This window comes from Mchenga conophoros, linkage group LG8, assembly GCF_057382185.1.
Source record: "Mchenga conophoros isolate Kocher_MC1m ecotype Shallow Benthic linkage group LG8, M_conophoros_male_GT1.1, whole genome shotgun sequence".
NCBI lineage: Eukaryota > Metazoa > Chordata > Actinopteri > Cichliformes > Cichlidae > Mchenga > Mchenga conophoros.
The window spans coordinates 7,299,792-7,327,619 of NC_140533.1; the positions used below are offsets into that span (position 1 = coordinate 7,299,792).

Below are 27,828 nucleotides of genomic sequence, written 5' to 3' on the forward strand. Positions count from 1 at the left end.
CACTGGTCAGCAGCAAATGGAGCTTGGCATGTGTGAAGTTGCACACTCACCACAGAATAAAGACTTAACTGAAGGTCTGTTGGTGCAAATGTCACCTGATGATCTCGCCACTCTTCCACAAACGTCCGCACGTTGGCTCCAGGGCCGTACGCACATGTGAATAAATCAATGTCTCTTCTGTCTGGCGCCCTTGTTGTCGTTGGCACCTGGGTTGTCACGGTAAACTGCTGAGACAGGGAGCCACTGAGCTGCAGCAGCCGGCTCAGACCCACACAGGAAGTGTTTAAAAACGGGTGTGTTTGTCCTAAAGATACCACGGTCACTGAGTGGCTGGAACATGTGGCAAACATTCATTCTCAGTGAACCTGCGGCTTCACAGCACTGCAGTCCTTACATGGACGTAATAAGCACAACCTCAGCTTCATTTTTGGTTATTTTTTATTGTCAGTATAGCAGGTCTACACAGCCATTGAGTGTAGGACTTGTTTTTACCCACATTTCTTTCTTCTTTAATAATTTGTGTGTTTCTTGTGCGGTGCCTCTGTGAAAACCTCACACAGCTGTCCCGCCTATCAAACCTTGTGGCTGACGGACAGGACAGCCGCAGCTTGGACTGTGAAATTAACTAATCTCCTCACAGGAAACTCAGCAGGAGCAGCTGTCACAGTGGAAATGAAGCAGCAGGAGGGACCGGGTCTGCAGAGAACAACTGATAGGACCAAGAGGGGCTTCAAAACTCCTGCTCACAGGTACAACTTCCTTTTACGTAAACTACAAATTCAGCAAAACATCTTTTATTTTGTCCAACTATTATACATAACCACGAAATGCAACACATGCTATACCAAACAGTTAAGCAGGCGTGGGCCTTTAAGGCTTGCAGGTCTCCTGTTTTTAATCTAATTAAGAAAAGTTACAATCTCCTGGTCATGTCGATGTAAATCACATTCTTACTGGTGAAGGAATAAGAAGCCCTTTGGAAACGCGTCACTTTCCAAGTGACTTTAATAAAAGTGTATAAAAATTAGGAAACTATTTAAGTTTTAGTGTGGAAAAGTGTTATAAAACGCCCTGTCTGAAATAGGTGCTACTTTCATGCTGAAATTTCATTAGTGTGGCATTTCAGTGGAACATTTTGGTGTCCAGGGCGGGTTTAAATGTCACTCTGCAGGTGTTTGTACTCAAAGTGGCAAAAACGCTAAAGTTTTTTTGCCTGAAAATCAACAAATGCAGCAATATATGACACACTATGTGAGTTACAGCCGGCAATGATCATCAATGTTCAAAAATTTTGGTCTGTTAGAAGTCAGTCTATATGGCTATATATTTTTGTCTTCTTCAAGGCCTGGTGAGGGTCGTATAGATGGGCTGCTCCCAGCCAGAGGGAGGACTATGAGTAGGTGGTGCCAAGGCCAGGCTGTTGATCAGTGGGGTGGTGTAAGACCTGCGGGAGGAATGAAAGTATGGGTACTGATACAGGCTGGCGGGGTAACCAGAGAAAGCGCTGTAGAAGCTGGAGTTTTGAAGGTCAGTGTAGTCTGACTGGTTGGCAGACGAGGAGGTGGTAGGGGTGGAGGAAGGACAGATGCCCGAACCCAGGGATGTATACTCAGGTTGGTGTGACCGTGGTGGAGGACTTGAGGAGTTGTAGTGACCCGGGCTCATCCGCTCAGTTTTAATCTGAGGTTTTTGGCCGCCATCCTTGTGCAGCCCGTCGGTCTCACAATTGGAAGAGGTTAGCGGCATTCCAGCGGAAGTCCCACCAGACATTTTGGACGTCCAATTTTGGATGTTGGGAGTGTGACAGTCGGTGCTGGGTGGGATGAAAGTACCGGAGGGGTTGCTGGTTTCTGGCGGGGTTAGAACAGTGGCACCGTGGCTGTTTGGAGGCAGGTACTGGTCGAGCTCGTGAACGTCGAAGGCGTCGATAGTGCCGATGACATCAGTGCTGAGCTCAGAGATGTCTACGTTACTGAAGTCGATGTTCTGACGGTTGGGAGGAGGAGCAGCGCTGGAGCTCATTGTGTCCACAGACTGACGGTTCTCGTGTTTGGGTCCCATGTGCAGGTCTGTTTTAGGGGTGGTGGGAGGTGTTGGAGGCCCGTGAGACTGACCTGAAACGCAAAATCAAGTGAACCTTAATCAGCTTTTTCACATTTAACTAAAAAAAGGGAAAAGAAACGAAACGAGTATCACAGTGTCATCACCTGTTCTGTCTGAATGGTAATGCTGCTCCACTTCCCCTGTGCCAGCCAGCCTGGCCACACCCGGGTCCATTTTATATAAGCCCTGCTTCTGCTGCTGCTGTTGGACCAGCGCAGGTCTGCAGTCGCCCTGGTCCGGTTTATTGCTCTTGCGTCTCCGAGGCTGGTACTTATAGTCTGGGTAGTCTTTTTTGTGCTGCAGCCTCAGCCTCTCGGCCTCCTCAACAAAGGGACGTTTCTCTGTTTCAGAGAGAAGTCTGAGGAGGACAGGGACAAGTCAGAGAACAACCGCTGGCATTTCAAACACAACAGGAAGCAAAAAAACCAAAAAAAACCAAAACCTGACAGACTCCTTGCTTCTTTCATCAGTGATGTCAATAACTACAGTTATTCACATAAGTAATCACATAAGAACTCTATACATGTTACAGTTTTGTGTATTTTCCATTTCATTCTACTTTATATGAATACTCCATCACAGAAATACCCACTTACATACTTACTTACATAAGTGCATTAACGCAGGACTTCTTTATTTTACTTAAATAAAGAATATGAATATTTCCTTTTCTTAAAAAATCTACAGTTACTGAGACATGACAAATGAACTAGCAGTTGTTTTTTTGTACTGTACAGATAAAGCCACAATGAAGTGGTTCCTCAGTGTGTATTACCACAACCACAAAATGATATTCCCGCCATAATAGCTTTGTTTATGCACAATCTGCAGGTTTTCTCTCATTTTACTGGAATTCTTTCTTCTTTTTGTTTGTTTCAGTGAATAAAACAGGCCTGTCATGATATTAGATTTACATTACATAATCGTGGTAATGAAAAAAAAGGGGGGGAAACACACAGTAACATAGTAATTTAAAAAAATCTATTGAATTCTACAAAAATGCAGATGCATGGAGGAGTCCAGAGTCTGTAACTCCAGAGATCAGTCATGTTCAGTCAGCGCAGTGTTTCAGTACTGTGCAGGTGCTCATCAGATGAAACTCAGGTGTACTCACCGCCACAGCTTTCCCAGCGTCTTGCTGAGCTCAGCGTTGTGCAGATGTGGATACTGGTCCGCCAGCTTCCTCCGCGCTGCCTGCGCCCAAACCATGAACGCGTTCATAGGCCGTTTCACGTGAGGTTTACTCTTCAGCCCCCTCTCCCCCAGACTGGGCACAGGCACCAGCGACCAGTCGTAACCTTTTAGCACCTGCGACACAGCGTCGCGAATGCAGGTAGGGAACCGCTCGTCTTCCGAGCAGCTCTCCAGTTTTGGCGTAATCCCGGGCGGGCGCGCTGCCTCCTTCGCTTCGGGCCTTACCGGAGAGGCCGGAGACTCTGAATCCGATCCATGCTGGGACGCAGACCCGTCGGTTCCCACTGGACTGCATGCCTGCTGTGACAATGGCTTGTTCTCCTCAGTCATGTTTGGTGCTGCAAAGATCTACTGACCCCCACCCTCCAAAATCCCAAAGAGCTCTCTAGTTGCGTAAAGGCGCGCGACTTTGTAGAAAGAGTGTAACCCCGCGTAAATAACCAAAATCCCGGATTTGGTCTGTTGAATTTTTCCATTCCGTCTCACATCCTCCTCCAGGACCAGGCAAATTTTGACGAGGGACGGTTACATTCTACTCTTTGTAGCACTTTAGAGCTCATGTCACTCCACCCCTCTTGTCCTATTGGCTTGTGCAAAGCTTGAGTTTCTTCAGAGCCCCTGAGTAGTTAGTCGAGTGCTGTGATACTGCACACTTTGGTATCCAAGTAAATCCAAGGCCAGTACTGATACTAATACTGACTCTGATTCTTTTATCTTTTAAAGCCAGCTTAACTAGGGGAGAGCATGTCATGATTTATGAGATGAATCATTCTGAACACATATTAATGACCAAATCACTGTGATTGCTACTTTCCACAATAATTAGTTACCACATCAAATCACTTTCATGTATTTCATGTATTTTGAAACTGGGTTTTTTGAAGCCATTGAATATAAAAGTGCCAAGCTTCTCTTGTTTAAATGTGATATAGGCAATAAATTAAAAACATCATAGGCAACACACAAAGAATCAGATATTTTCTACAGTTCATGTCTGAGATATTTTTTTTTCACACAAATAAAGCAAAAAACATTAACATTGTTCAGTGGGCTACATATTGATGTGATACCAATACCACAGTTGTTGTTGATAAAAAAAAACAAACAAGCATCAGCACCACCTTCAGTAAGTAAATGTAAATGTATTCCATTATTAAAAATAACTGCATGCACATTTATTCTCTTTTTTGGATTCTATGAGGTGTGAAAACCTGTTCCACTGCTTGCCTTTCAATTTCTTTTTCTTTTTTAGAGCTATTATTGCTGAGCTAATTCCCAGATGACTAACTGATTTATTTCATTGTTCAGTAGCTAATCTTTATTCTTCAGCTGTTATTTTCTTTTTAAATGTATCGGTAAGCACCTCATTACTCTTTATACTTTACAAAACAACATCGTTTACTGCAAGCAGGTGACAAGTTAATGGAAAAGTCAGTCTAAGGAGCTGAGCTACCACACGTCCACAGAGAAGCCTCAGTGCACCTCGGTGTGGATTCTCCAAGTCTCTGGAAAACTACTGGAGGGATGGAACATTATTCTTCCAAAAGATATTCCCTCATTTGGTGTTTTTAAAGTGGCGTTGGAGAGCAGTGCCGCTCCAAAATCTTCCATAGTTCTTTCGGTTGGTTCTTGAGACACCTCATGCCCTTTGGTCAGTTTGGAGGAAACCACTCCTGTTAGGACGGAAATGTTTCATCATAGTGTAAAGGTGTTCTTTCAGAACAACTCTCTGTTCATTTTCAGTGAACCTTCACTGTAAGACCCAGAGTGACTGCAGGCGGAGTAAAGAAAGTGTAGAGAAAGCTAGGAAAAACATAGAAACAAGAGTCTTTATTCTGCTAAAATTCCACTTGTATTCCTTACCTATTGATAAAAACAACAAATTAGTTAGTTTGCTTAAAAATATTATCCCAACTTGCCCGATGAGGCTGTGATGGATGAAACTGTGGATGTCAACAAGACTGTGATTCAACAGATTTCAAAAAGTTCAGTGTTTTTATTGTAATTGGTTTTGATAAATCTTGCCTCTGATATATGCCCTCTATTTAATAATAATTAAAAAGACCAATATTAACAATGAAACTAATAAAAAACTAAACTACAATAAAAACTTCTCATACAATAAAAACGAACTAAACAACAAAACAAAAGCTCAAAATGAAAATGTCATATTATAAAATACAAAAGTATAACAATAAAAATAATATTAGTAATAGTAATAAAACCTATAATAGTGCTAACCTGTGATCTTCATTTCAGCGTCTGAAGAGGGGAAGAAGCAAAATGCCTCTCAAACAGCTTCAGGTACAAGAACCCCTCAATCCTGCTTTATAGATTTCTCTTTAAATTTGTCATCTTAGGCAACAGGTAGATTCAGAACATTTGTACTACGGAAGATCCGTTTACTTCCAATAAATTACATTTAAATTGGTTTTGAAAAAAATGTATACGTTATACATACAAACCGTATAATATCATTAAATTTAAAATGTAATAATAATAATAATAATAATAATAATAATAATAATAATAATAACATACTTCCGCGTCTGTTCTGTCACGTGACCGTGACATCCTTAAACATGGCGGCAAGCGGTGAACGTGCAGAGATCTCTGTGAGGAAGAGACGTGTTGGCAGTAAGAGAACAGAGACAAACTCCGCTGTTAGCGGTGGAGAAGATGGAAAACACTCCAGCAGCGACGCAGAGAAAGAGAAGCCGCTTCTGTCCTTACAGCCCGGGACTTACTGGCTCACTCGCATTGTGCTGCTGCGCTCCGTCGCCTTTATTTACTGTATGTTGACACTTACGGTCTGCAGTCAGTTAGTGTGTGTGTGTGTGTGTGTGTGTGTGTGTGTGTGTGTGTGTGTGTGTGGTAGTTTAGCTGTAGGGGTTTACTTTTTTATCATTAGCATGACAGTCACAGTTTAGTGCCACGGTATCTTAACGCATGCGCACTTTACTGTAAATAAAACTTGCGTGAATGTACCTACACGTGTGTTTGGCAGTTTTTTAACTACTGTTATTAATGCTCTGTTAGTTTCTGATAACCATTCATTTGAAACACAGGGATGGCGCAGTCAAGGAAATATACTGATCCCATGAATGTGAACGTCAGATGAGTGAATGAGGCAAGTTGTGTAAAGTGCTTTGAGTCTAGAAAAGCGCTATAAGAACCAGTCCATTTATCACGTGTTCTGATTTTACTGGTGCTTCTTGCAAAGAGCTGAGCTCACAACCACCACCAGCGTTTTACTCACATCATAAATGAGCCCCCACCTGAATAGCTCCTGTCAGGACAGCTGTGCCTCATGGAGAAGTTTGCTCTTTAATTTGAGAAAAATAAACTAATTGCTTCTGTCTCACAAACTCATTTGTTTTTTAGTTGTGGCCTTCAGTGTTGCTTACAACCAGAACAAGCAGCTGATTGGTGAACATGGCTTGATGCCCTGTAAGAGCTACCTCAGAAGTGTCAAGCGCTATGTTGGGGGGAAGATCGGAATGGCCGCCATGGCGTACACCCCCTCCGTTCTCTGGTTCTTTGACTGGAGCGACATGGACGCCAACCTGGATGGCATCGCCCTGTTGGGGATGGCGCTGTCAGGGTTTGTCCTGGTGATGGGAATGGCCAACATGGTGATCATGCTCACACTGTGGGTGCTATACCACTCCCTGGTCAACGTAGGACAGCTGTGGTAAGTGTTGGTTAAATCATGCTTTCACTCTCAATAAAACTGGATTAAAAATGTTTTAATGTAGAGCACCTAATCTTAAAGATTGATCAGATAACTTTTTACAGCCAGATTTGTAGAAATCTTCAAAAAACTTTATAGAAGATCTTAAGTTGTAGCCAAATTTAGTGAGTAGAGAAGCCCTGATTGGAACGTTCTGGGTTGATATTAATGTTTGAAACTATTAGATTTTGAAAAACCATTAATTTACTGCTCAGAATGTAAAATAAGTTTCGCATTCCTGCTACAGGGCTTTTAATGTGAAATTAACAGGAAGTGTTGTTAGAAAAATAAAATATAATATATCACTGGGAGCAGAATTTGAGTAGTCAAACGTGGCTACGTAGAGGGCTGTGCAAAAGTATCAAGCCGACACATTTCTTTACATTTTGATTCAGAATTCTCATTTTTCAGTGATTTCAAACTATATTTCTTCAGGCTTTTCAAAGGTCTCTAAGTATTTCTTTAAGTCCTATCAATCATTTAAGTATAATAAAACACCTAACTTGCATTTTTAAACTAATAACTGTGTGTGTGTGTGTGTGTGTTCGTGTGAGTGACTCAGAAAGAATATGTAGGTTCAGGCGACTTTTACGATGGAATATCTTTTTGCATATTAGTCACTACAAGATTTCAAGTGAATTCATTATTAAGTGTATGCTATTGCTATTGCATAGCATACACTTCAGTTATGATTGGATGTTTCCGTGTTTAAAAAGATAAAATTATGTGAACTATTAATGTTGTAGGTCCTAATTTGAAGCGCTCATGCCCGCGCTTATATTAGCATAAAGCATACATGCATTTAAAAACATTCCCTATAAGATGATCCCACAGTGATGGTTACCATAGTCAGCTGTCAACTTCTCTACTAGACAGCAACTGCATATTTCATTTCTTGTATTCATGTTGTGACTTATTTTTCCGCAAAGCATTTTGGCTGCCCAGCGTGTTTGATCTCTCCTGACACCAAACAGTCAGTTTCACAGCATTAACCTGCTTCCTTTTTCTCTTTCCAGGTACTCCTTTGGTAAGTGAACTTCCACAGAAGCTTCCTTTGTTTCGCCTCCAAAAAGAAGTGGATTTGAAGGAAAGCATTAATGTGAGACAGGTGTCTGTGTCATTTATATTTTCATAAAAGGTGAAACTGATTCTGTGAGATGTTTTAAACCTGTGTTGAGCAACACTTTTTAGAAAAATCGAGTTACGGGTCACAATTTGAAGAGGTGGATTTAAATAGTGCTAAAGATCATCAGTGTTTGATCCTTGTTCTTAAAAAAAGAAACAGAATTTTAGTGTGTATTATTGTTATTATTATTATTTAGAGTAAAAGTGTAGTTCATGCTGCTTTTTATTAATGTGTTTTTGGTTGAGTGGTTGTTCTTTGGTAATGCGAGGGCCTGATTGAGTCCTTATGTTTGTATTTAGCACATGTTCCTTAAACCAAAAGCACATCTATACTGACACATTGCGTTTATTTAGAAGCCTATGACTGTAAGGTGACTTGACATATTTGTAAAGATGAGCCAGTCTTATTACAAAATTCAGTAGATATCAAGATATGCTGCGAAAAAATCAACTACTTTGTTTGCAGCTTAGAGTGAAAACTTAGTATATTGTTTTTTAACAGGGTGAACCCAATAAACTGTCATGGCTATGATGGTAAAGATGGCGGCGGGGGAAGTATAAACATGAGGTTGCATGTAGAGCTTCGGCCCAGATAAGTGGTGAGGTCAGCGGCAGCGCCGTGATTGCCTAATGACACTTTGTAGTCAGAGACGCCAGGCCTGTGTCTGTGTCTGTGGTTGGGCTGTGGCTTCTATTACCCGAAAAAGAAAATTCCTTTTCTCTCATTCTGCTGCAACTTGGACTCATCATCACACTCTGGCTGACAGTGGAGCTGAAAGTCTGCAGATGAAGGTCCACTGTTCCCATATTAGTGCACTTAGCACTAATATTGGGTTGTTTATAGACATTTATAGACTATAACACTAGAATTTTAATAGGTGATTCCAATTTAAATATTTGTTTTTCTTCAGTGCTTGAAACAATTCCAATCCTAATGAGCATATGCAAACCTAAAAATGTAACGTTATATTTGCTAAACATAAGCACTATCATTGTGAGCATATTATACTGACACTGCCATTTAGCTTCCAGTAAAATGTCAAAGTATCTCTGGGAAAAAAGCTATTAGGTAGCCCGTAATAAGTGTCTTTGACCAGTCTGCTGGCGACCCATGTCGAAATACGGTTAGAGGTGGTTTCATTTTAGCAACATGACTTTTGCAAACTGAAATATTTTACACTTCAAATGATGCCTCATGTAGTCCTGAAATAAGGATTTAACCCCCGGTTGAATTCACAGTTTTAAACACAAAGAAATGAGCAGCTTAGGTCAGTGGTTGGTTTATTTCTGTAGTGAAAGACAAATTATCTACAAAACAATCAAGAATGAATCATTCTGCCACAGTTAGAAATTAATGGGAATTTCAGAGAGAGAAATAACTGGAACTCAAATTGACTACTTGGTAGAGTAGCCGTTGTCAAGCAGAGATCTTTGCTGACCTCGTCGAAATCCTCAAGGCTTTTAGGTTGTGGTTTGGAGATACAAAACTTCAGCTTTCTGTCTCATCTTTAGCGGGTGTCTTCTTGAGCTTTTGACTTTGAAGTATGTTTTGGATCATTGTTTTGTGGGAAGGCCCACCCACGATGCATTTTCAGTGTCCTGGCTGAGTGAAGGACATTCTTATCCAAGACTTTTCCATTTTTTTTCCTCAGTGTGATGCAGGGATTTTATAATATTGGCAGAAAAAGACCCCCAAAACATAATGTTTCCACTGCCATGTTTGAATGTTTTTAGGGTGGGAGTCAAAAATTATTTTCCCACAAAGTACAGGAAGTGGATTGATGCCATCACAAAATAAAAAATTATAGACTGAGTGCTCAAAATTATGAATTCAGCAGCAAATCAAACACTTATTTCTCTTACTGTACATGCATGACAGTCCTGTTATAAGCTTTTTCACATATGTATGGCAGATAGGCAAAAGATCCACACACTTAGCCATTAAATAGGTTTGCAGTGACCGCTTGGAGGTTCAGCAGCAAAAACCAATCACATAAAGCTGTGTTTTTGTTTCCCATCACTACTGATATTCACCCTGTTATGGCAATAAGTTGGGGTCACAATACATTAATCGGCTGGAAAATTTTACTCCCTATTTTGGCAAAATTTAGAGTTCCTCTCCAACTTTGACAAAGATGTGCTTCTTCAGTTACATCCTGACTTTGACTCCCAGAAACACAGTTAATGTGGCTTTATCAAGGACATTACCAGACAAACGTGTGCCATTCCTCTCATATTTATTGATATTGTTCCAAATCAGAAATTTGACGTCATGTTGTTTTCTTGGGGCGTGCATGTGTTACTTTGTTGACCTGAAGTGTAATGTTCCTGCACCATTAAAGCAGTATTAGCTCTTCTGTGCTATAACACACTGAGCCTGCGTTAAGTAAAGCAGGTCATTGATGATCTTCTGATTGTTTGTGCAGGTTGGGAGAGTCAGCTGTTGGAGACGGGCTTCCTGGCTATTTTCTTGTGTCCGGTGTGGACTCTGTCCCAGGTTCCCCACCGGTGCCCCCCGTCTCTCATCTGTATCTGGACCTTCAGATGGCTCATTGTTCGCATCATGCTGGGGGCTGTGAGTATAGCAGTTTATAAATACACAGAAGAGATGTCTGCAAATGTATAGATCATTTATTGCATGCCGTTAAAACAAGAATACAACTGCTTTGACAGTAAATTTTAGGAAGTAATTTCAAACAAAGTCACAATAACTGAAAGATAAATGAGAAAGCTTACCTTTGTCTTCCATTTGTGTGCATATATCTTCTTCCCTGTTAAAGTTTCTAAATTAAAAGCCTGACATAAACGCATCTCAGTCATGTGAAGAAATGAAACCGTTTCTGAGCAGCGTGAATGTTTGTCATCGGATTTTAGACTGTTACTTTTGGGTTTTTGCTATTGAGCTCTGCCAGCAGCCGGTGATGCCAAAACAAATATACGGTCGACTAAACAATATGTCTCTTTGTTTGACAGTTTCCATGGTGAATTTTAGACCTCTGTCTGTGTTTTATCTGTCAATCACTGTGTTTTCCACAGATTCAGTGGCATTTTTTCAGTTACGACCACAAAGCGAGCTGAAACGCAGGGAGCCCCCTACTCAGCGCTTCACTGTAAAAGGCTCTCATGGCGTATTTCATTCTCTGATGTACAACGTCAGAATGAATGTTGAGTTTTGTTGCTAAGGGCTACCGTTATTTGAAAGCACCTCAGTTATGCTACAAAACGGTCACTGCATAAGCAAAATGAAAGTGCTGTTATTTTTCAGAAGGCATAAGCAAACTTTAATCTTTTAAGAAAAGATTGAGAAAGTTTTTTTTGTTCTGCTCTTTGTGCCACCAAGATACACGTATCTTAACAACTGACTACTGACCAAGGAAACTACTAGAGATCATGGTTTCAAAGGGGAAAATTCAATGACTTTGGTTATTTCCAAATATTTCATTTATAGGCTGACATTTAGGCATTCAGGTAAAGTTTCCTGACAAGTATTAGATATGCAGATATTCAAAACACTTAGAGGAAATGTGATGATGATGATGATGATGATGTCTGGGGCTTAAATTTGTTCACTTTGTTGTTTATTGACTAAATACCTCCAAAATTGTGACTAAAAACTGAGAGTATATTATTTTTGTGTGCAAAAAAGAGAACTGCTATTACTAGTGGAATTATTTAGATTTTAATAATTATAAAATTTTATAATTTTAATCTCAAGTACTTATGACGAGTTGTTCTGTTGCAGTGTGCTGCACAGATATACTGCAGTTTTGATAAAATGCATCAGCTCTGCTTGCTTTCCTCAGTTAAATGAAACCAGCTGCTGCACGTTATTGTTCAGAGTACACAGTGTTAAGTGTATGGATTTATAGCAATGGATGATGTTCTGGGCTTTAGCTTTACAAAATATTAGATGAAATTATTATTGGACCTGATTAGTATCTAGTCAACTGATCACCCTCTGTCTAATTGGATTAGCTGATTAGATTTTGTTGATAATTTATTTTGTAATGTTGTTAAGAATGTCAGAACTTTAAGGTTAAGGTCCAAATAGCATTCACATGCTCCTTTTGTCAGGAAATCAAATCCAGATGATAAACAGTAAACAAAGGAACCATACTGACTGTATATTGTCTTACTTTGAAGCTCTGCTGCACATTTTCTACTATGATTATGAGATGAACTTTCCTATATTTTAATTTTTCATGTGAGACGTCCATCACGGGTTTGATGACCTTATAGTGGGAGAGCTTATGATGGTCCAAACTGAGGTCTGCTTAAACGTAACAAAGACTCAGCAACTTTTCAGCAGTGTTAATTGCAGTGCTGTTCCTCCCACAGTGTTTGATCCACCCTGGCTGTATCTATTTATCCATCTGAAAGCACTGTGGTTCAATGCTGTTCTTTGACTTATATATTTGTGAGGATGACAAAGGTTAGCATGTACTTTTAAGGTCCCTGAAAATATAGGAGATGGGTTGGGTATGAGCCCATCATTTTTTATTTATTAATTTCTTTAAGCAATGAAATGTCCTACAATGTCGCACAAGTCATTTTTCCCAATAATAATTTCATACCACATGCTATTGCTGTAGCATCTAATATTTTTAATATATTAAAAAGGAAAGAATTGGACTATAAATGCATTAACCATATATTATTAATTGGGATGGGCTAATAAGATAACAGTTTAACTAAATGTAATTTTCCGCTTGTCAGCCTTTACCATTGAAATAAGTACATAAATCATTTTAACATCCTTGATAAAAATTTATACCCTGCTCTATTTAAACAAGCCTTACCTTAAGCATAAAAATCCAATTTAAAAGTATACATAAGTGCCTTTGTTTTCTTGCTTAACGTTGTTATATAAACCAGACTTTCCCTGCTAATCTTGATTAGAACCATCTCCACTGTACCTTCTGTAGTAAGTAATTACCTCATTAAAACAAGGGGAACTTCCAGCACACTTGCACACACAGAAATGCCCCAGCATTTTATAAAAATATCACATGACCATATTTTATGCTAAACAACAGTGTTGACATTAAAATGTTTAAAAAATGTTGTTGTAATTATTACACGTTTCCCCCTATTTGTTTCCTAATTAGCGTAGCTTAACATATTTAATACATCATGCACATTGAGGTGGCATGTTAAGCTGCTTGGATGCATTTCAATTTGTGCCCTAGCAGCTTGTGTGCAGCAGCAGTAGACTGTGAGGTTAATCAGGCAGAAAGCTACAAAATGTGAAGCTAATTAGATTTCAGAAGATCAAGTCGGCTCATTAACTATGAAGCTCTGTAAATACTTTAAATATAAAGTGTTTTCACAAAAGGGGATAAAAGCCTCATTTTAAATTCTGATTGATGTTCAGCCTTATAGACATTTAGTCCCTTCTATATCTTAAAGGTAAATTAGATAAGTGACCCTCAAATGAAGTCTCAGTGTTGTAAGATGTGATGCTTTTTCAGTACAGTGTTGGGTAGATACATTTTTGAGTATAAGCATGGTATGCTTACTTGATTAAACTTTTGTATGAGGACTAAATTTCTCATGTTACCAAGAATATTGACAACAAAGTCAAGTAATTGATAATAGATCCTTCATCTTAGCTTGCTAGCTGTTTCCTGATGGTTTAGTTGTAACTTTAAATTAAAATTGGTCTTGAAATGGCCTTCTAAGTTTGTTCATAGTAGAGTTTGATCATACTAATCACTGAGGGTATAACAACCGCCCCCCCCCAGTAAATTCCTGAGAGTTTAAAAGCGCCTCTTAATAGATGAAGGCAGTAAAAATACTGGTGTTGATATTTTTTTTTTTTGTCAGAGAATCAATAAATTATTAAGTTCTACTGTTGCGTATAGTGATTGTAAATGCGTTGTATTATAATTTTTTTGCTTGATCAAACATTTCCATTAAACACAGCAGCTGTAGGAAATATTTTGCTAGGTGTGGTTTGTGGCTTAAATTGGCTTTATAGAGTTAACGGTGTGTAACGTGAGCTGAAATCACATTTAGACTTTGGTTCTTGTGTTGCTGACACGTTGATTCGCCCAGACTGTTGGTGCACATCTGGTCGACTGGGATGGATAGACCTTTATTGCCTGTTATAATAAATAGATGTGGGTAACAATGAGTTCAAGGTGTACAAGAGAAGCTGCTCATGATTCCTGGCTGAATGACATTTTGGCTGTAACTGAAGATATGTTTAAGTAGAAGTCCAAATTATTAATACTGAAAGACTGACGTGGATTAAGGCTTTCATACAGTCCAGCTATGAGTCAAATGTAACTCAGACCTAACTTAAGTGTGAATGAGAGCAGCAAGAATGAGCCAAAAGCAATATTGAGATTGTAAAAAAAAAAAAAAAACCCCAAAAAAGATGAAAGACGCTAAAGAGCTGCTTGGTGCTAATAGGAATTGCACTGTAAGATAGTAATTCTCTGTTTATTCAATAACTGCTAGCGTCAGGTTTCTGACAGCAGTCATTGTATTCATTGCCAGCAAAACAATATTGATTATAGCAGCTTTAACTCTGAGTTCTGAATCATCATAGGTGATAACCCTAACTTTGTATCACAGAGGAAGGCAAACGTGTTTTCTGGGGACAAATGCCAACAGTTTTTGATTTTTCTTTGTTCCCTGAATTATAAGACTTGGGAGAACAATTCAATTTAAAAAAAAAAAAAAAAGAACAACTTTGCAAAAAAATTAAGGAAATTTGTATCTGGTTGACAATGTTTTTGCAGCACTGTTTCTTGGCTATAAGTCTTATACCCCTGTGTCTACATATTTTCCCTTTAAATGGAGCCACATTCATAGGGAAAATACATTTGTGGGCTGCAACCATGATACGTTTCTCTGTCAGTGCCAAACAGCTTATTCGGTTATTGAATCTTGTTTTGAGCTTCTGGTACTCCAGGTGCAGCTAATCGGGTGCCTGACTAATTGGCATCTGCTCCAAGGATGCCTTGTTTACCAGGATGCCACGTTTGATTGATCTGGAGAGGCCATAGGGCAACTTCAGGCTGGTGTTCCACAAAACAGAGTTGGAAAATTATTTGGAGTGAGTTCTAGTACCATCTCCAAATTGAAGTCGAGTTCTATATAACTGGGAATGTCAGAGACGGGCTTTATTCTTCTGGTGGTGTTGTCTCCCAAAGAGACCTGTCATCACTTAGGAACTGTAGGCAGTGTTCTTCAAATTTATAGTCAAACTTTGAAGGAAGATACGGCCGACGACTCTGCCCAAACAATCCACAAGAGATCACACACAATCCATCTCTGCTCTCACAGTCCTGCCAGGAGGCCTTCCATGACTGCCCTGCACCATCAGGCCCATTTGTTCCTTGTGTCGACAACACGTGCACTGGAACATGTCTGCAGTCCTGACCTCAACCCCACTGAACACTTGTGGGATCACCTTGGGTGTGCTGTTCGTGCCAGAGTGACCAACACAACAGCACTGATCTCAAATGCTGGCTGAACAGTTGGATGGCATCCCACAGCAGTGTGTGACCAAGTAGAGGTGTCAGGCTGTTGTGGCTGTGTATGGCTCTTCCACATTCTACTTGTTAAACTGCCAGTATGTCTTCTTTCTTCAGACTTTAATCATCCTGAAAATGACACCAAACAAGAGTCAATAGGAGAATAAGCTGTTTGCCATTGGCAGGGAAGATCTGAACAACCCACATACTCGGCTCTCCTGCTCAATGCACAGATGCATTTTTCTTACAGGGGCACCGTTTCCAATGGTATACAATTTATTGCTAAAAAGCATAGTTACAACAAAATAATAGTTGATAAAACACAAATGTCCTTAGTTTTTGTGCTAAGTTTAGATATTATGATTGCCTAGGGTCTGGGTTAGAGTTTGGATTACAATCATGCTTGGGCTTTTAGTCAAGGATGCCTTAAACCTCCTAGAGTTAAGCCTTTAAGCTCATGACAATCAATGGACTGAAAATGTTTGATGATTCATTACCATTGTGTCATTGGCATATGTTGATGATATTACTATTTACTTTTGATAAGTGGCTTCCTGTTTGACTTCCAAGAAAGGCCTTCTTAGAGTAACAGTATGTTTTCATTCATGTTGGAAAAATGCCATGTCAAACAAAGCAATGTAACACCAGTACTGCTGTGGCATTAACACCACAGTTCCTCTTTTCTGTTTTTATAGTCAGATTTTCATTGTTTGAATCCAATGGATACATTTGTATCCAATTTTCTTTCTTAATAAAATTTTGAGCGGATCATAGTTGTGAAAGGTTGAATCTCTCTGGTGTTCTTTGCTGAGTTTACAGGTTCATATCCTTTCCCTAAGGCCTCTTGATACTGAAGAGATATCTGTTTATGTCAGAGGTTTGTATGTTGGGTAGTAATTGATGACATTTCAGAATCTCATGACTGAATTGAATTATCAACAACATCTTTGGCTTCATCACCTCAACAGCCAGCAGCCAAGTTTGTAATCAGAAAGAAATGTCCTGGTTTTTGTAAATCTGGTTAGAGGTTAGCAGGCGACTTATTCCAAATTCCACGTCGACCACATGACAGGCTGATGTGTCAATATTGACACTTGGGTCCTGGATAGTGTCCTGTTTGCTTAATTCAGTTGGTGGAAAACAAGCCCTGACATTGCATTTCTCTGCATTTTGGGCTTAGTTTGAATCATTTTTTTTTGTTTTTTCTTATTTTATTAAGGGAAAATCCTCAGTGAGGGACTATGGTTAACTTTTTATTACAGTCATAATCTGCATCATCAATTTAGAAATACCATGGACTTCTAACAACAGACTTGTGATTCAGTAGCATGACAATTTCTTTTGGCCAAAAACACTCGTAGAGCTCCATAGGCTTTTCCCCCCCCTGTATTCGTCAGCATACTTATTTTTTTTTAGCACTGACTCTGTTTATAACTGAATCTTCTGAGGGCTTCTTCTCAATTTGAGGCATTAGCACAACAGGGCTGCACAACTGTGAGCTGCTATTGAGTAGAGAAGGTCAGAAAAGCTAATGATGTTTTCAGACGACAAGCAAATTAGATTTGTTGTGTCAGATTTGATCTTTGGTGGTGGATCCCCACTTTGTATTGTGTCTCTTGTTGTGCTTAAAGTGTGTCAGCCACTGAGGGGCTTAAGTATCTTGTCACTTCTTAGATATGGCTACATGCTATCCTGTTTGTTAGAGTGTAGCATGTTAATGAATTTCTTCTCCATAAAGCATTTGGTTTATTTAGGCTCTGAACATACACTGGATGAGTATGATTTTAGTGATGCCTTAAATTTTCCACTGTAAGATTCATATTTTTGTTCTTTTGGTTGAGATTTTAAAGCATTGGTATTATCATGGTGCCCTGATAATAGACTGAAAGATTGATAAAACTGCAGTGAATGTCTTCGTTTTGAAGCCTCAGCTTTATTTATTGCTGTCGCCATTGTGGATTTTTGGAACCAAAAAAATTACTATATTAACAACCCCAATTGTAACATGTGAATAGAAAACCGTCTCAGAAACCCAAATTTAATTCCCAGTGGAACATTAAGGAAATAGTCATTTTGAATTTAATGGCAGCAGCAAGTTAAACTTGGCGTTTAGGTCAAAGGCTGAGCCAATGCCCAGTTTTACAGAGCCACTAGCATGTTTTATACACATTACATATATATGAATATGTAAATTTGATGTTATTATTTATTATAACTCTCCAATGGCGTTATTATTAACTGGTTCATGTTGAACCATTTCCTTTTGAGACAGATTTTTAGTTGTCATGTGCTGACATCCATTAAGTCCAGCTAAACACAGAAGTGCTTGCTGCTGTGAAGTTTGAAGTATACTGAGGTTGATGTAGCACAAGTTTTATGGTTTTTCTTTTCAGGGTCTTATAAAAATCAGAGGCGACAAATGCTGGAGAGACCTCACCTGCATGGACTATCACTATGAGGTGCGTATGTTGCATTTAATGTACTCCCTGCATGTCCAGCTTCCTGGTTCTCAGTGTTCTGTTGTTGTAAATGCACAGTGCAGCCTCAAGGCCCTTTGACATTTGACATGGCGTGCGCTGCACTCACCCTAACTAGAGTGAAGGACCCAAAAATTGCAGCTGCTCTACGTGTACTACATGCGCCTGCTTCTTGTCACTTCCAAACATGTATCTCTCTGACTTTATATCCTCTAGAGAGTTTGTGACGTATTATGTTCAAATGTTTAATAAAAAGATGTATCGCTTATTCATAAAGACTTAATCTTTGTAACTATCCCGATTAGTGAAGAGTGTGTCGTTTACACAAGACGTCTTTGCCCCCGAGGTCCTCAGAGCCATTGGAAAGGCTTTGGAAGTCCCTGTATATGCATATGAATGTTTTCCTTCATCGTGTGGCTGAACTTAGCGCAGCATGCTTCGTTTCTATTGGCTGTGTGAAGGTACGTCACAGCAGAATGCGCGCAAACAAAAGACACGAATGGGTTTCAAAGGGCCTTCAATCCTCACAGGTTGGGCCGGGAGCTGTTCACACTTGTTTCCTTCACACTAGAACCCCTTGGTGGTTCTAGGAAGTTTGTTAAACATGTTCTGTGCAGAACACAGATTAAAATCCCACGTTTGCTTGCGTTCTGAGTACAGTGCAGGAGCCGCTGCAGTAACGACCTCCTACAACCAAAGATTTCACCTAAGCTATCATATTACAAGTGTCCAGCAAAACCAGAGTCGCTTTTAAATTTCCCAAAAGCCCGTTTTCTTCAGCAGTCTGAACGTCTCAGTCTGATTGATATATAAAAACAGTGAACCTTGGCTTCGTCTCCTGGATGATGACAAAGCTGCAACAAACTCACATCAGGCTAACCACAGCAGGGCAGCACATTACAGAAACCGCTGTTGTGGGATTCAGTAAATCAAACTCTTACACTGAGTGTGAGGTTGTGCAAATCCAGTGTTTGTTTTTCCCTCGGTGGGACACTCGACCGCTCTAACCAGCACTGCTCGATGTTAGCGGGCCACAGAGGGAGGAGGACCTTCTTCTGTCTTCTGTAATTAACATAGACAGGAATATTCTGGCTCCTATGAGACGGGATACATCAAGAATACTTCATAGATATTCACCCAGCCGAAAATACAATAGGAAGGGAGGTTAGGTTGTAACACACAGGCTTCCATGGAGTTGATAGCTAGTGATGTGTAGGATTATAATGTGGAAGTATAAAGCGCTTACATTTTTATCCTTTCTAATTATGGCTTTTCCTTCTTTCTTTCTTTGACTCTTCCTTATAAAATTTTCCTAGATTTTCCCACAGTTTTAGCATTCATTGCCATACAGGGCAGCAGAGTTTGTGAGGCCAAATATTTTCCACTGTACAAATTTCACAATTTCATGTGTATCGAAAATGTTGAACTGTCTTAACCTCAACTAAATTGATCAAATGTCCTGTACATTGAAAAAACAACATCAGTTAATTCTCCCCATGTTCAGTGTATGAAATAATTATACTCTCTGTTCATATGTCATGTGATTACCATTACATCATAAAGAAAACTCCCCTAAATGACCTTGTTGTTACCAGAAAGATGGGTTGTTGTTTTTTTCCCTCTTCCTTTTGATACCTTCATTTAAACTTGTACAATGTAAAAATAGTTAAAGTTAAACTGATCTGTTGGTTAAACTGTTGATTTTCAGTGTGCTCAGTAGTATTAGGGGCACACAGCTGTTACAGCTAGAACAATGAGAGCCAGATGTTGACCAATTTGAGCAATCGAAGGTAGATGATGTTTAAAATCTCTGAACTGTTAAATTCAAAGTGAAATTCTGCTTTGCTAAGTTCAGTACACACAAACAATAGACACAAGCTTTAAACAGCTCCAGGTTTAATTAGTCTGGTGTGACCAGTAGCTTATTTTAAACTGAGGCTAGCATTAGCTCCACTGACAGTAGCCACTGTGATGTCAGCTGTTGGTTTTGGAGCGCTTATTCTGAAGCTTCAGTCTGACTGCTTTGGTTGTCGCCGATATCGGGCTGAAAGGGTCCCCCTAACTCCAGCTGCATGGATTATAAAAAGCTTTTTTTTTTTTTTTTTTTTAAATTGCGATGAAGGGTGAAAACAACTTTTATAATGACTGTGAGTGTATAGGGGTCAATCTGCCTCTAGTAACGCTCAGGAGAGACTGGTACTGGCGAGTGGGTGCCAGTACCAGTCTCAGGAGAGACTGGTACTGGCACTTGCTGATTTGTTAGTTCAGGTAAGTGATGAAGTCAAACATCTCACATCCAATTGGCGTGTCTCATATGCAGCACACTGCTGAAACTGCTTCAGCCTGCTCACACTTTCATTTCAGCTGGAAGCTCCTTTGCAGCCCACTTGACATGACTTGCTGTCATTGAAGTCTGGTCTCTTCTGCGATGGCGGTTGTGCTGCTGCTCTCTCATCAGGTTTTGAAACATATCTATATAAACTATACCAATTAGAAATGACCACAAGTGGAAATGGCCGTCTTATTTTAACTGTAATGATGCATGACAGCGCTGGTTCAGTTCTCAGAGCTTGTGACTGTTGTGTAGCTGCATGTAGCTTTGTTTGTAGCCTCAGCTACTGTGCTCACTGTATCTTGCTTGAATTATTAAATAAACTATAGATGCCTGCGGAGGCAATTCTTTAGCTACATGACAGTTATTTAAGGTTAGTGTACCAGAAAATGAGTTTGTAGGATGATTTGTCAGGTATAATGTGGAGCTTATTCCACGCTGGGTCACTTTCCCTTTCCTGGTCCAATTTCAACAGTTAGCAGCCTACGCCGTAATGTAGACACACACGCACGCACACAGGACCGGAAGCCAGTGGTGCCAGGTGAACCTTATTAACCCCTCGGACACAGTGCTCCCTTTCAGATGAGCAGAGGAGCTGCAGATCTCCTGTCCTGACTCTCTGGGGGCTGTGTAGCTGTGTTTCAGCATAGTTGCTGTTTTGTTTGCCTCTGTATGTTTGTTGTAATAATGCTGGTTTCCAAGTCCTGTGGGGTTGTTTGGCTGTCTGAGGTCGCAGGCCCCTTGCCCTTGGTCTTCCAGGGGTGTTTCAGTAAGCTGCAAGTTTAATAACCCCAATTTTCTGCAACATAAAAACAATAAAGGTTTGGGTTAGGATGCCAACTGTCTTGTTTTCATTTTTCCTACGCCTATTCCTGTGCTATATTTATTTTTCACTCCCTGTAGCAGTTTGCATATTCAGCTTTTACATAGCAACCAGCTCATGCACGCATAATTTACCAGTCTGTATGAATCCTCTGGGGGTTTTTTTTTGGGGGGGGGGGGGGGTGCATAGGTGTGGTTGCTGTTATTTAAATAGGTTTCCATCTTTATTTAGACATGGAAATGTTTCCCTCAAGGTGTGACACTATAAATTAATTTTCATCCCATCTCAGACAGTTATTGCCAACGTAAATCTGAAAAACTTCCATCTTAAGCTGTGAGCAGACGGTGTTTGGAAAATGTTTGCAGATCAGAAAAACTTTGCAGAACTTCAGGGAGGAATCCATTCATTAAAGATGAGATGTTACCGTGGCACTTGTCACCTTGACCTTGAGTTTTTTCTCTGTGCAGACCCAACCAGTTCCCAATCCCATGTCCTACTACATTCACCGCTCTCCGTGGTGGTTCCATCGCTTTGAGACCTTGTCGAACCACTTTGTCGAACTCATCGTCCCGTTCTTCACTTTCCTCGGCAGGCGGCTGTGTATGGTTAATGGAGCAATCCAGATCCTTTTCCAGGTAATTTACACTGTTCACAAGCCACAGAGAGCAATGAGAGCAAAGGCTGAATGATGATTGATGTTTATGGCAACTGAGATAACGATCTTAACGGTGGTGCCAAGGTAGTAATGATTAAGAGGGGAGAAGTCAAACAATAATGAAATATAAATGCACCTACTGATGTGATGTTGTTGGCTCTGTTTTGGAAACACTGTTCCTGTTCAGTGTTTGCACACACGCAGGTTTAACCAAGGCGGGCTGCTCAGATAGATTTTATGTCATTTTATTTTTCATTCCTTGAAAGTCCCCTTACTCTTTGAACTATGAGTTAATGGCTTTAATGTTGGGATGTTTAATTGCATTTAGCTATTTTATCCATTACTGTACACTTAAACTGAATCTGTGCCTCATGTATAGCCTGTGGTAGGCTCCCTGGTAGCCTACACGAGGTGAACACGAAAAACAAAGTAGGATTTTGAGGTATTGGTGCTGCCCTTCATTTTGTTAGAGCTCATTGGGTCGTTCATTTCTTTAAAAAAAAAAACATGTTTTCCAGCTTTTTAATTGGTGCTGAAACACTGCTGCATCATCTCTCCTCACTGTGCCTTCTCTCTGTCCCATTATTTTGGGCTGCAGGTGGTTTTGATAGTGAGCGGGAACCTTAGCTTTCTGAACTGGCTCACCATCGTTCCCAGTTTGGCCTGCTTTGACGATGCATCGCTGGGCTTCTTGTTTCGCTCTGGGGCTGGAGCCAAGAAAGCAGTGCTGGAGATACAGAGTGAGGATGTAGCTGGACGCACCCCAGCACCTACCAAAGGTATGCACATCCCAAACTGTGCAAACGCAGGATATTGTTGTCTACTTATGAATTTGAAATGTTGGTATTCAGCAGTACAGACTGACAAGGCTGCATAGCATCTGGTTGTGCTAGAGAAGGAATTATGGGAATAAAAAGGATTAGCACTTGGAGAGCTGAGTAGCTGGGAAAAGAATGACATCAAGTTTGTTGGAATTTAAAGTAACGCCACTTACATTTTTACAATACAGACTGCTGAAACTGGTAAAAGTGTGAGAGTGGCCCCACTCTAATTGGTCCCACTGGACCTATTAGTGTCTTTGCTTCACTGTAGCATAGTAAATATGAAATAACCTGGTACCTGGAGTGTGGGCCTATTTGAATCATTTGAGCAGAGCCAGAAAGTTGGTCCTGGTGAGAAATGATTGTGGGTAGCCTGATGTGTTTAACATGTGTTGGGCCAGGCAGAAAGGTAGGAAGGAACTGATGCAGACTTAGCAAATGTTTGCCAGTACCAGCTACCCCGGCACACATCGTCCACACCTTTTTTACTAAGAAATTGTTTCACTGATCACAAACACATGCAAACACGCCGGCTCACTCGTTAATGCCAACCTCCACTGCTCCAGGCCAGACACTAATAAATGTGTCACCTTGATTTAAGGTGCAGTTTTCCTCGGCTTCAGGTACAGGTTTGGGGTGAATACACGTTTTTTTTGGCTAAACAGGAGCGACAACATGCATGTGCAGTTTCATATTTAGCTGAAATGGAGCAGATGACAGAGAAAGCAGTGGGCTCTATCCAGTGACAGAACATTAAGATGCATTTAGAAGTTGTTTTTGTGTGCGTGTGTGTGTGTGTGTCTGTGTCAGGTATGTTGATTCGTCAGGTGGTTAACATATTTTTGGGCATTCTGATTGGCTGCCTGAGCATCCCTGTGGTGACGAACCTGCTGAGTTCCAGGCAGGTGATGAACACATCCTTTGACCCGCTGCGCATTGTCAACACGTACGGAGCGTTTGGCAGGTACAGCGAGAGGAAACGCATATATTAGCAGACATATTGCAAATTAAGATTTTTGCATACTAAAGAAATTAGTGAAATTTTAAAAATGTGATCCTTTATTCGTTTTATTTAATGTTTCCTCTCCTTCTGTTCAGCATCACTAAGGAACGTACTGAGGTGATTTTCCAGGGCACTCTGAGCCCAGATCCCAAGGACCCTGAAGCATTGTGGGAGGAGTACCAGTTCATGTGCAAGCCGGGGGACGTGTACCGGCGGCCGTGCCTCCTCTCGCCGTACCACTATCGACTGGACTGGCTCATGTGGTTCGCTGCCTTCCAGGTGAAACCTCACTACAGCATTTTTTTTATTTATCATCCTAATGTTGATAAAGAGTTTCAATGTATTAATATTATTGTTGCTGTTATGGCTGTTTATATCTAAATGTAATCAATGTGGAAAAGCTTTAGTACCCCATTTCCAACACTGGGGGGCAGTGTTTCCACGATAGTGCTGCACGCTTGTTTTAAATCAAGCCAGAACTGTCATGTTTGCCCTTCAGGCTTCATTTGTGTGTCTCTGTCTCCCTGTATCTGCTCATTATTTCCCTTTTTCTCTCTCACAAACACACATTAAATTCCCTTGCCTCCTCTTTCTCACTTATTTGATTCCCAGTGTGACTCGTTAAAATTCTCCTCTCTCCTGATTTCTGTCTCTTCCTCGTCCTCTCTTCTTTCCGTCTCCTTCTCCTGTGTTTATTTCAGTTTCTAACACATTGTCTCCATCTGTTCGATCAGACCTACGAGCAGAGCGAGTGGGTGATCCACATAGCAGGACGCCTGCTGTCCAACGACAGCACAGTCCTCTCACTTCTCGACCACAACCCGTTCCAAGGCAGAGACTCACCCAGGTAAACGCACACAGTCTACACCAGCCTCACCAAAACACTCCCGTTAAGTTTGGGAAAGTCCTCAGAAAGCTACAGCTAAACTTAGACGCTGGTAAAAGAAAAGGGATAAGTCCAAAACCACACTCATTCACACAGCAGTGAGCCACCACAATGGCTCTGTGGAGCTGATTGCTGAGTGGAGTCGCTTCAGTAGCGCTTCACAGGAAGAAGAGAGCAACTCACACGCACACAACCTTTAGAGACGTAACACAACCATCAAGGAAAAGTGTGTATTATGTGTACAATGTTCACCTGCACTGGTCTCTATCATCACCAAACCATTTTTAGCCAGCAGTGGAAGGATAGGCACATAACTAGCTAGTTGAGGCATGCTAAGTAACTAGCTAACCGGGCAGATCTTTTTCAGGCAGTGGAATCGTCTAATAACAAACACTACATTGTTCCTCAGTGTTTTAACGTGCATGAACACCAGCGGCACAACATGCTGGTATGACCATCATGGTCCAACCCATACTGTATATAAAAGATGGACAACACGCACTTTGTCGTTACACAGTGATTAGTTAAGTTCTGTTGTTGCAGCTGAAACTTTTTTCTGTCGTTCTTAAATCATTTGTAATGTTTTTTGGTGATTTGTGTTGTGTGTTGTACAACAAGTTCTTTGGTCAGTGTCTGTTGTTTTTAAATGTGCTATATAAATAAACTGGACTATTTTCAATGTCACCATCTCGGTGTTTTAAAAGCAGATGTGAGGATTGACAGGAGGACTGCTCATTGACTTGTGAGGTCTGCAAAAAAGCTTTTTCAGCTGCATGGAATATTTTTGGTAAATTTTATGTTTTTTTAGGGTGCTGAATCCAAAAATGATCTCAATTTCCCTCCATCACATACATTTTTTTTTTTTTTTTTGCAAAACATGAGTTTATCTTAAAAAAAAAAAGCGATGAAAAAAATCAATATTTCAGTATTGTTTTCTAAGATTCCTTACCTTTTGCTCTGAGCAAAACAAACCTAACAAACTCACTGTTGTTGGTAGACACAGTATTATAAGCCCTGAAGAATGTATGCTGACGATAAAAATCATTACTTCATGTGAACGCAGTTTTGGGCTCTTCTTCCTTGCAGGTGGGTTCGGGGAGAACATTTCAGGTACAAGTTCAGCCAGCCAGGCAGTGCCAGCGCAGCACAGGGCAAGTGGTGGCTGAGGAAAAGCATCGGAGCTTACTTCCCTCCTGTGAACCTGGAAGGACTCAGGGGCTACTTCCAATCCAGGAACTGGCCCCATCCGCATTTACAGCAGAACAGAAAGTAAAGCCGTGAGCTCTGAAAGTCACGGTGAAGAAGGGTGGGATTCGATTTCATGAAGAACTTTTTCATTGATATCGAGCATCCACACATTTATTCCCACATGATGTGAGGGTTTTTGTAAAGCTTTTGTATATCTGAATGAGTGCACTTTCTATATTAAAAGGGATCTACACATATGTAATGATCAGCTTCCCTGCTTTTTCTTGTGTGTTTGGTTCATGCAGAGAGATGTCCCACCATATTTGTGTCTGTTCCGACAGTCTTTTAGATAGTTTGGTCATTTGTGTCACTACAGATGTACTCATACGAGACACATGTTATGCAGATGATTCACAGATCTACCTCCCACTGAAACGCAAATCTGTGAACCCTCTGAAGAGTGTTCGATTGTCTGGAAGATGTTAAGATATGGATGACTTTAAATTTTCTCAATCTAAATGAACAGAAACCTGAGATCATTGTCTTCGGCCCTAGTGACCATTACGACCTCGGTCCCTTAGAAAATTATAAAAAACCGTTTGCGAGGAATTTAGGTGTGATTTTTGATTGTAATTAAACATTCAATAAACAGATAAATAATGTGATCAAGACCAGCTTCTTTCACCTTCGCTTACTTGCAAAGGCGAAGCCATTTCTCTGCTTCAGAGACTTTGTGAAAGCAATCCATGCCTTTATTTCATCTCGCCTCGACTTCTGCAACAGCCTTTACTCTGGTGTTACTTCGTCATCTATTGTCCGGCTAAAGCTGGTTCAAAATGCTGCGGCAAGGCTTTTGACTGGCAAGTGGAAGAGAGAGCACATATCCCCTACACTCGTCTCGCTGCACTGGCTGCCAGTAAGGTTTCGAATTGATTTTAATATCTTGACACTTGTTTTTAAAACATTGCATGGACTAGCTCCTATATATATCTTTCTGATCTTTTAAATTGGTATACTCCGGCAAGATCTTTGAGGTCTGTGGCCCAAATGCTTCTGGTTGTCCCAGGTCTAGATTAAAACAGGAGATTGGGTATTTTGCTGTGACTGCTGCGAAACTGTGGAATAAACTGCCTTTACATATCAGGACCTGCAACACTGGATACTTTTAAAACTCGTTTAACCTCTTAGGACCTGGCGTCCACATGACATACAAAGTTTTTCTCTACAAGGGCCTGATATCCACTTACGAGGACATTATACTGCAACTGTTCTATTGAAATTTAAAGCGAATGTCCTCATGTGTGGATCTAATTTTTCTCAGAAACAAAAATCAGGTAAAAAAAAAAAAATCAATAAAAAAAAATCTGGTAATTCTTTATTTTTAAATTCATCAGGTCCCAATCAGCTCAAATATCAAAGAGAAATTTCAAATGCATGCCATGAAAGAGTTCGGGTCTCAGGAGGTTAAAGACCCATTTTTTTACTCTTTGGCTTTTAATTCTGTACGAGTCTGTCATTATTTTATTATTATTTTCTTATCTTTTACTTTCCTTTTTAATTTGATCTGATTATTTTATTGTACAGGTCAACAGTTGTTGTTTTTAAAAGTGCTATATAAATAAATTGATTTGATGGTTGCCTTGTACCAACCATGACTGCAACCCCTCCACTGTGTATTCAAACTGTGCTGAAGGGTCCCGGAGCAAGTAAGCATCACTTTCACAGTTAGCGATCACACTACTTATATTGCTCGAGCCAGCTGATCTGTACACAGCAGTTACTATGAAATAAGCTAGAATACTTCCACTGGGTACAGTTCACCAGATCATGTGAGTCTGCTTTTGGTAGCTTGTTTACAGTTAAAACAGTGTCAGCTAAAACTGAACTTGGGCAGGTGTAAAACAGCTTGTGTGCTCATCCAAGAAATCAGCCGTGTCATTTCATTCTGTGATGTAAAAGCTACCAGTAACTTTTACACGCTTTTACTGACCTGGTAGCCTG

At 40.3% G+C, this 27,828-nt stretch overlaps 2 protein-coding genes across 2 annotated transcripts; one reads left to right on the plus strand and one right to left on the minus strand.

The window, feature by feature from the left end:
* Window positions 1–435: 435 nt before the first annotated feature.
* Window positions 436–3,810, minus strand: sox8a (SRY-box transcription factor 8a). Its single transcript, XM_085283782.1, has 3 exons — window positions 3,218–3,810; window positions 2,208–2,461; window positions 436–2,114 (listed from the first exon to the last, which is right to left on the minus strand). Exons 1-3 carry the CDS (start codon window positions 3,625–3,627, stop codon window positions 1,339–1,341), a joined length of 1,440 nt encoding a protein of 479 aa, XP_085139908.1. The 5' UTR covers window positions 3,628–3,810; the 3' UTR covers window positions 436–1,338.
* A 2,067-nt stretch (window positions 3,811–5,877) lies between these two features.
* On the plus strand, window positions 5,878–27,796 carry lmf1 (lipase maturation factor 1). The gene is made up of 11 exons (XM_085283787.1): window positions 5,878–6,090; window positions 6,682–6,991; window positions 8,047–8,057; window positions 10,582–10,730; window positions 18,036–18,101; window positions 21,742–21,909; window positions 22,528–22,708; window positions 23,561–23,714; window positions 23,849–24,032; window positions 24,488–24,600; window positions 25,726–27,796. Exons 1-11 carry the CDS (start codon window positions 5,880–5,882, stop codon window positions 25,910–25,912), a joined length of 1,734 nt encoding a protein of 577 aa, XP_085139913.1. The 5' UTR covers window positions 5,878–5,879; the 3' UTR covers window positions 25,913–27,796.
* Window positions 27,797–27,828: the final 32 nt, after the last annotated feature.

Coding starts and splice junctions, on each gene's coding strand:
- sox8a (XM_085283782.1), bottom strand. CDS start 3,627: ATGACTGAGGAGAACAAGCCATTGTCACAGCAGGCATGCAGTCCAGTG. Junction 2,462..3,217: donor ACGCTGGGAAAGCTGTGGCG/GTGAGTACACCT, acceptor TGTCCTCCTCAG/ACTTCTCTCTGAAACAGAGA. Junction 2,115..2,207: donor TTACCATTCAGACAGAACAG/GTGATGACACTG, acceptor TTTGCGTTTCAG/GTCAGTCTCACGGGCCTCCA.
- lmf1 (XM_085283787.1), top strand. CDS start 5,880: ATGGCGGCAAGCGGTGAACGTGCAGAGATCTCTGTGAGGAAGAGACGT. Junction 21,910..22,527: donor CAATCCAGATCCTTTTCCAG/GTAATTTACACT, acceptor TTTGGGCTGCAG/GTGGTTTTGATAGTGAGCGG. Junction 24,601..25,725: donor CAAGGCAGAGACTCACCCAG/GTAAACGCACAC, acceptor TCTTCCTTGCAG/GTGGGTTCGGGGAGAACATT.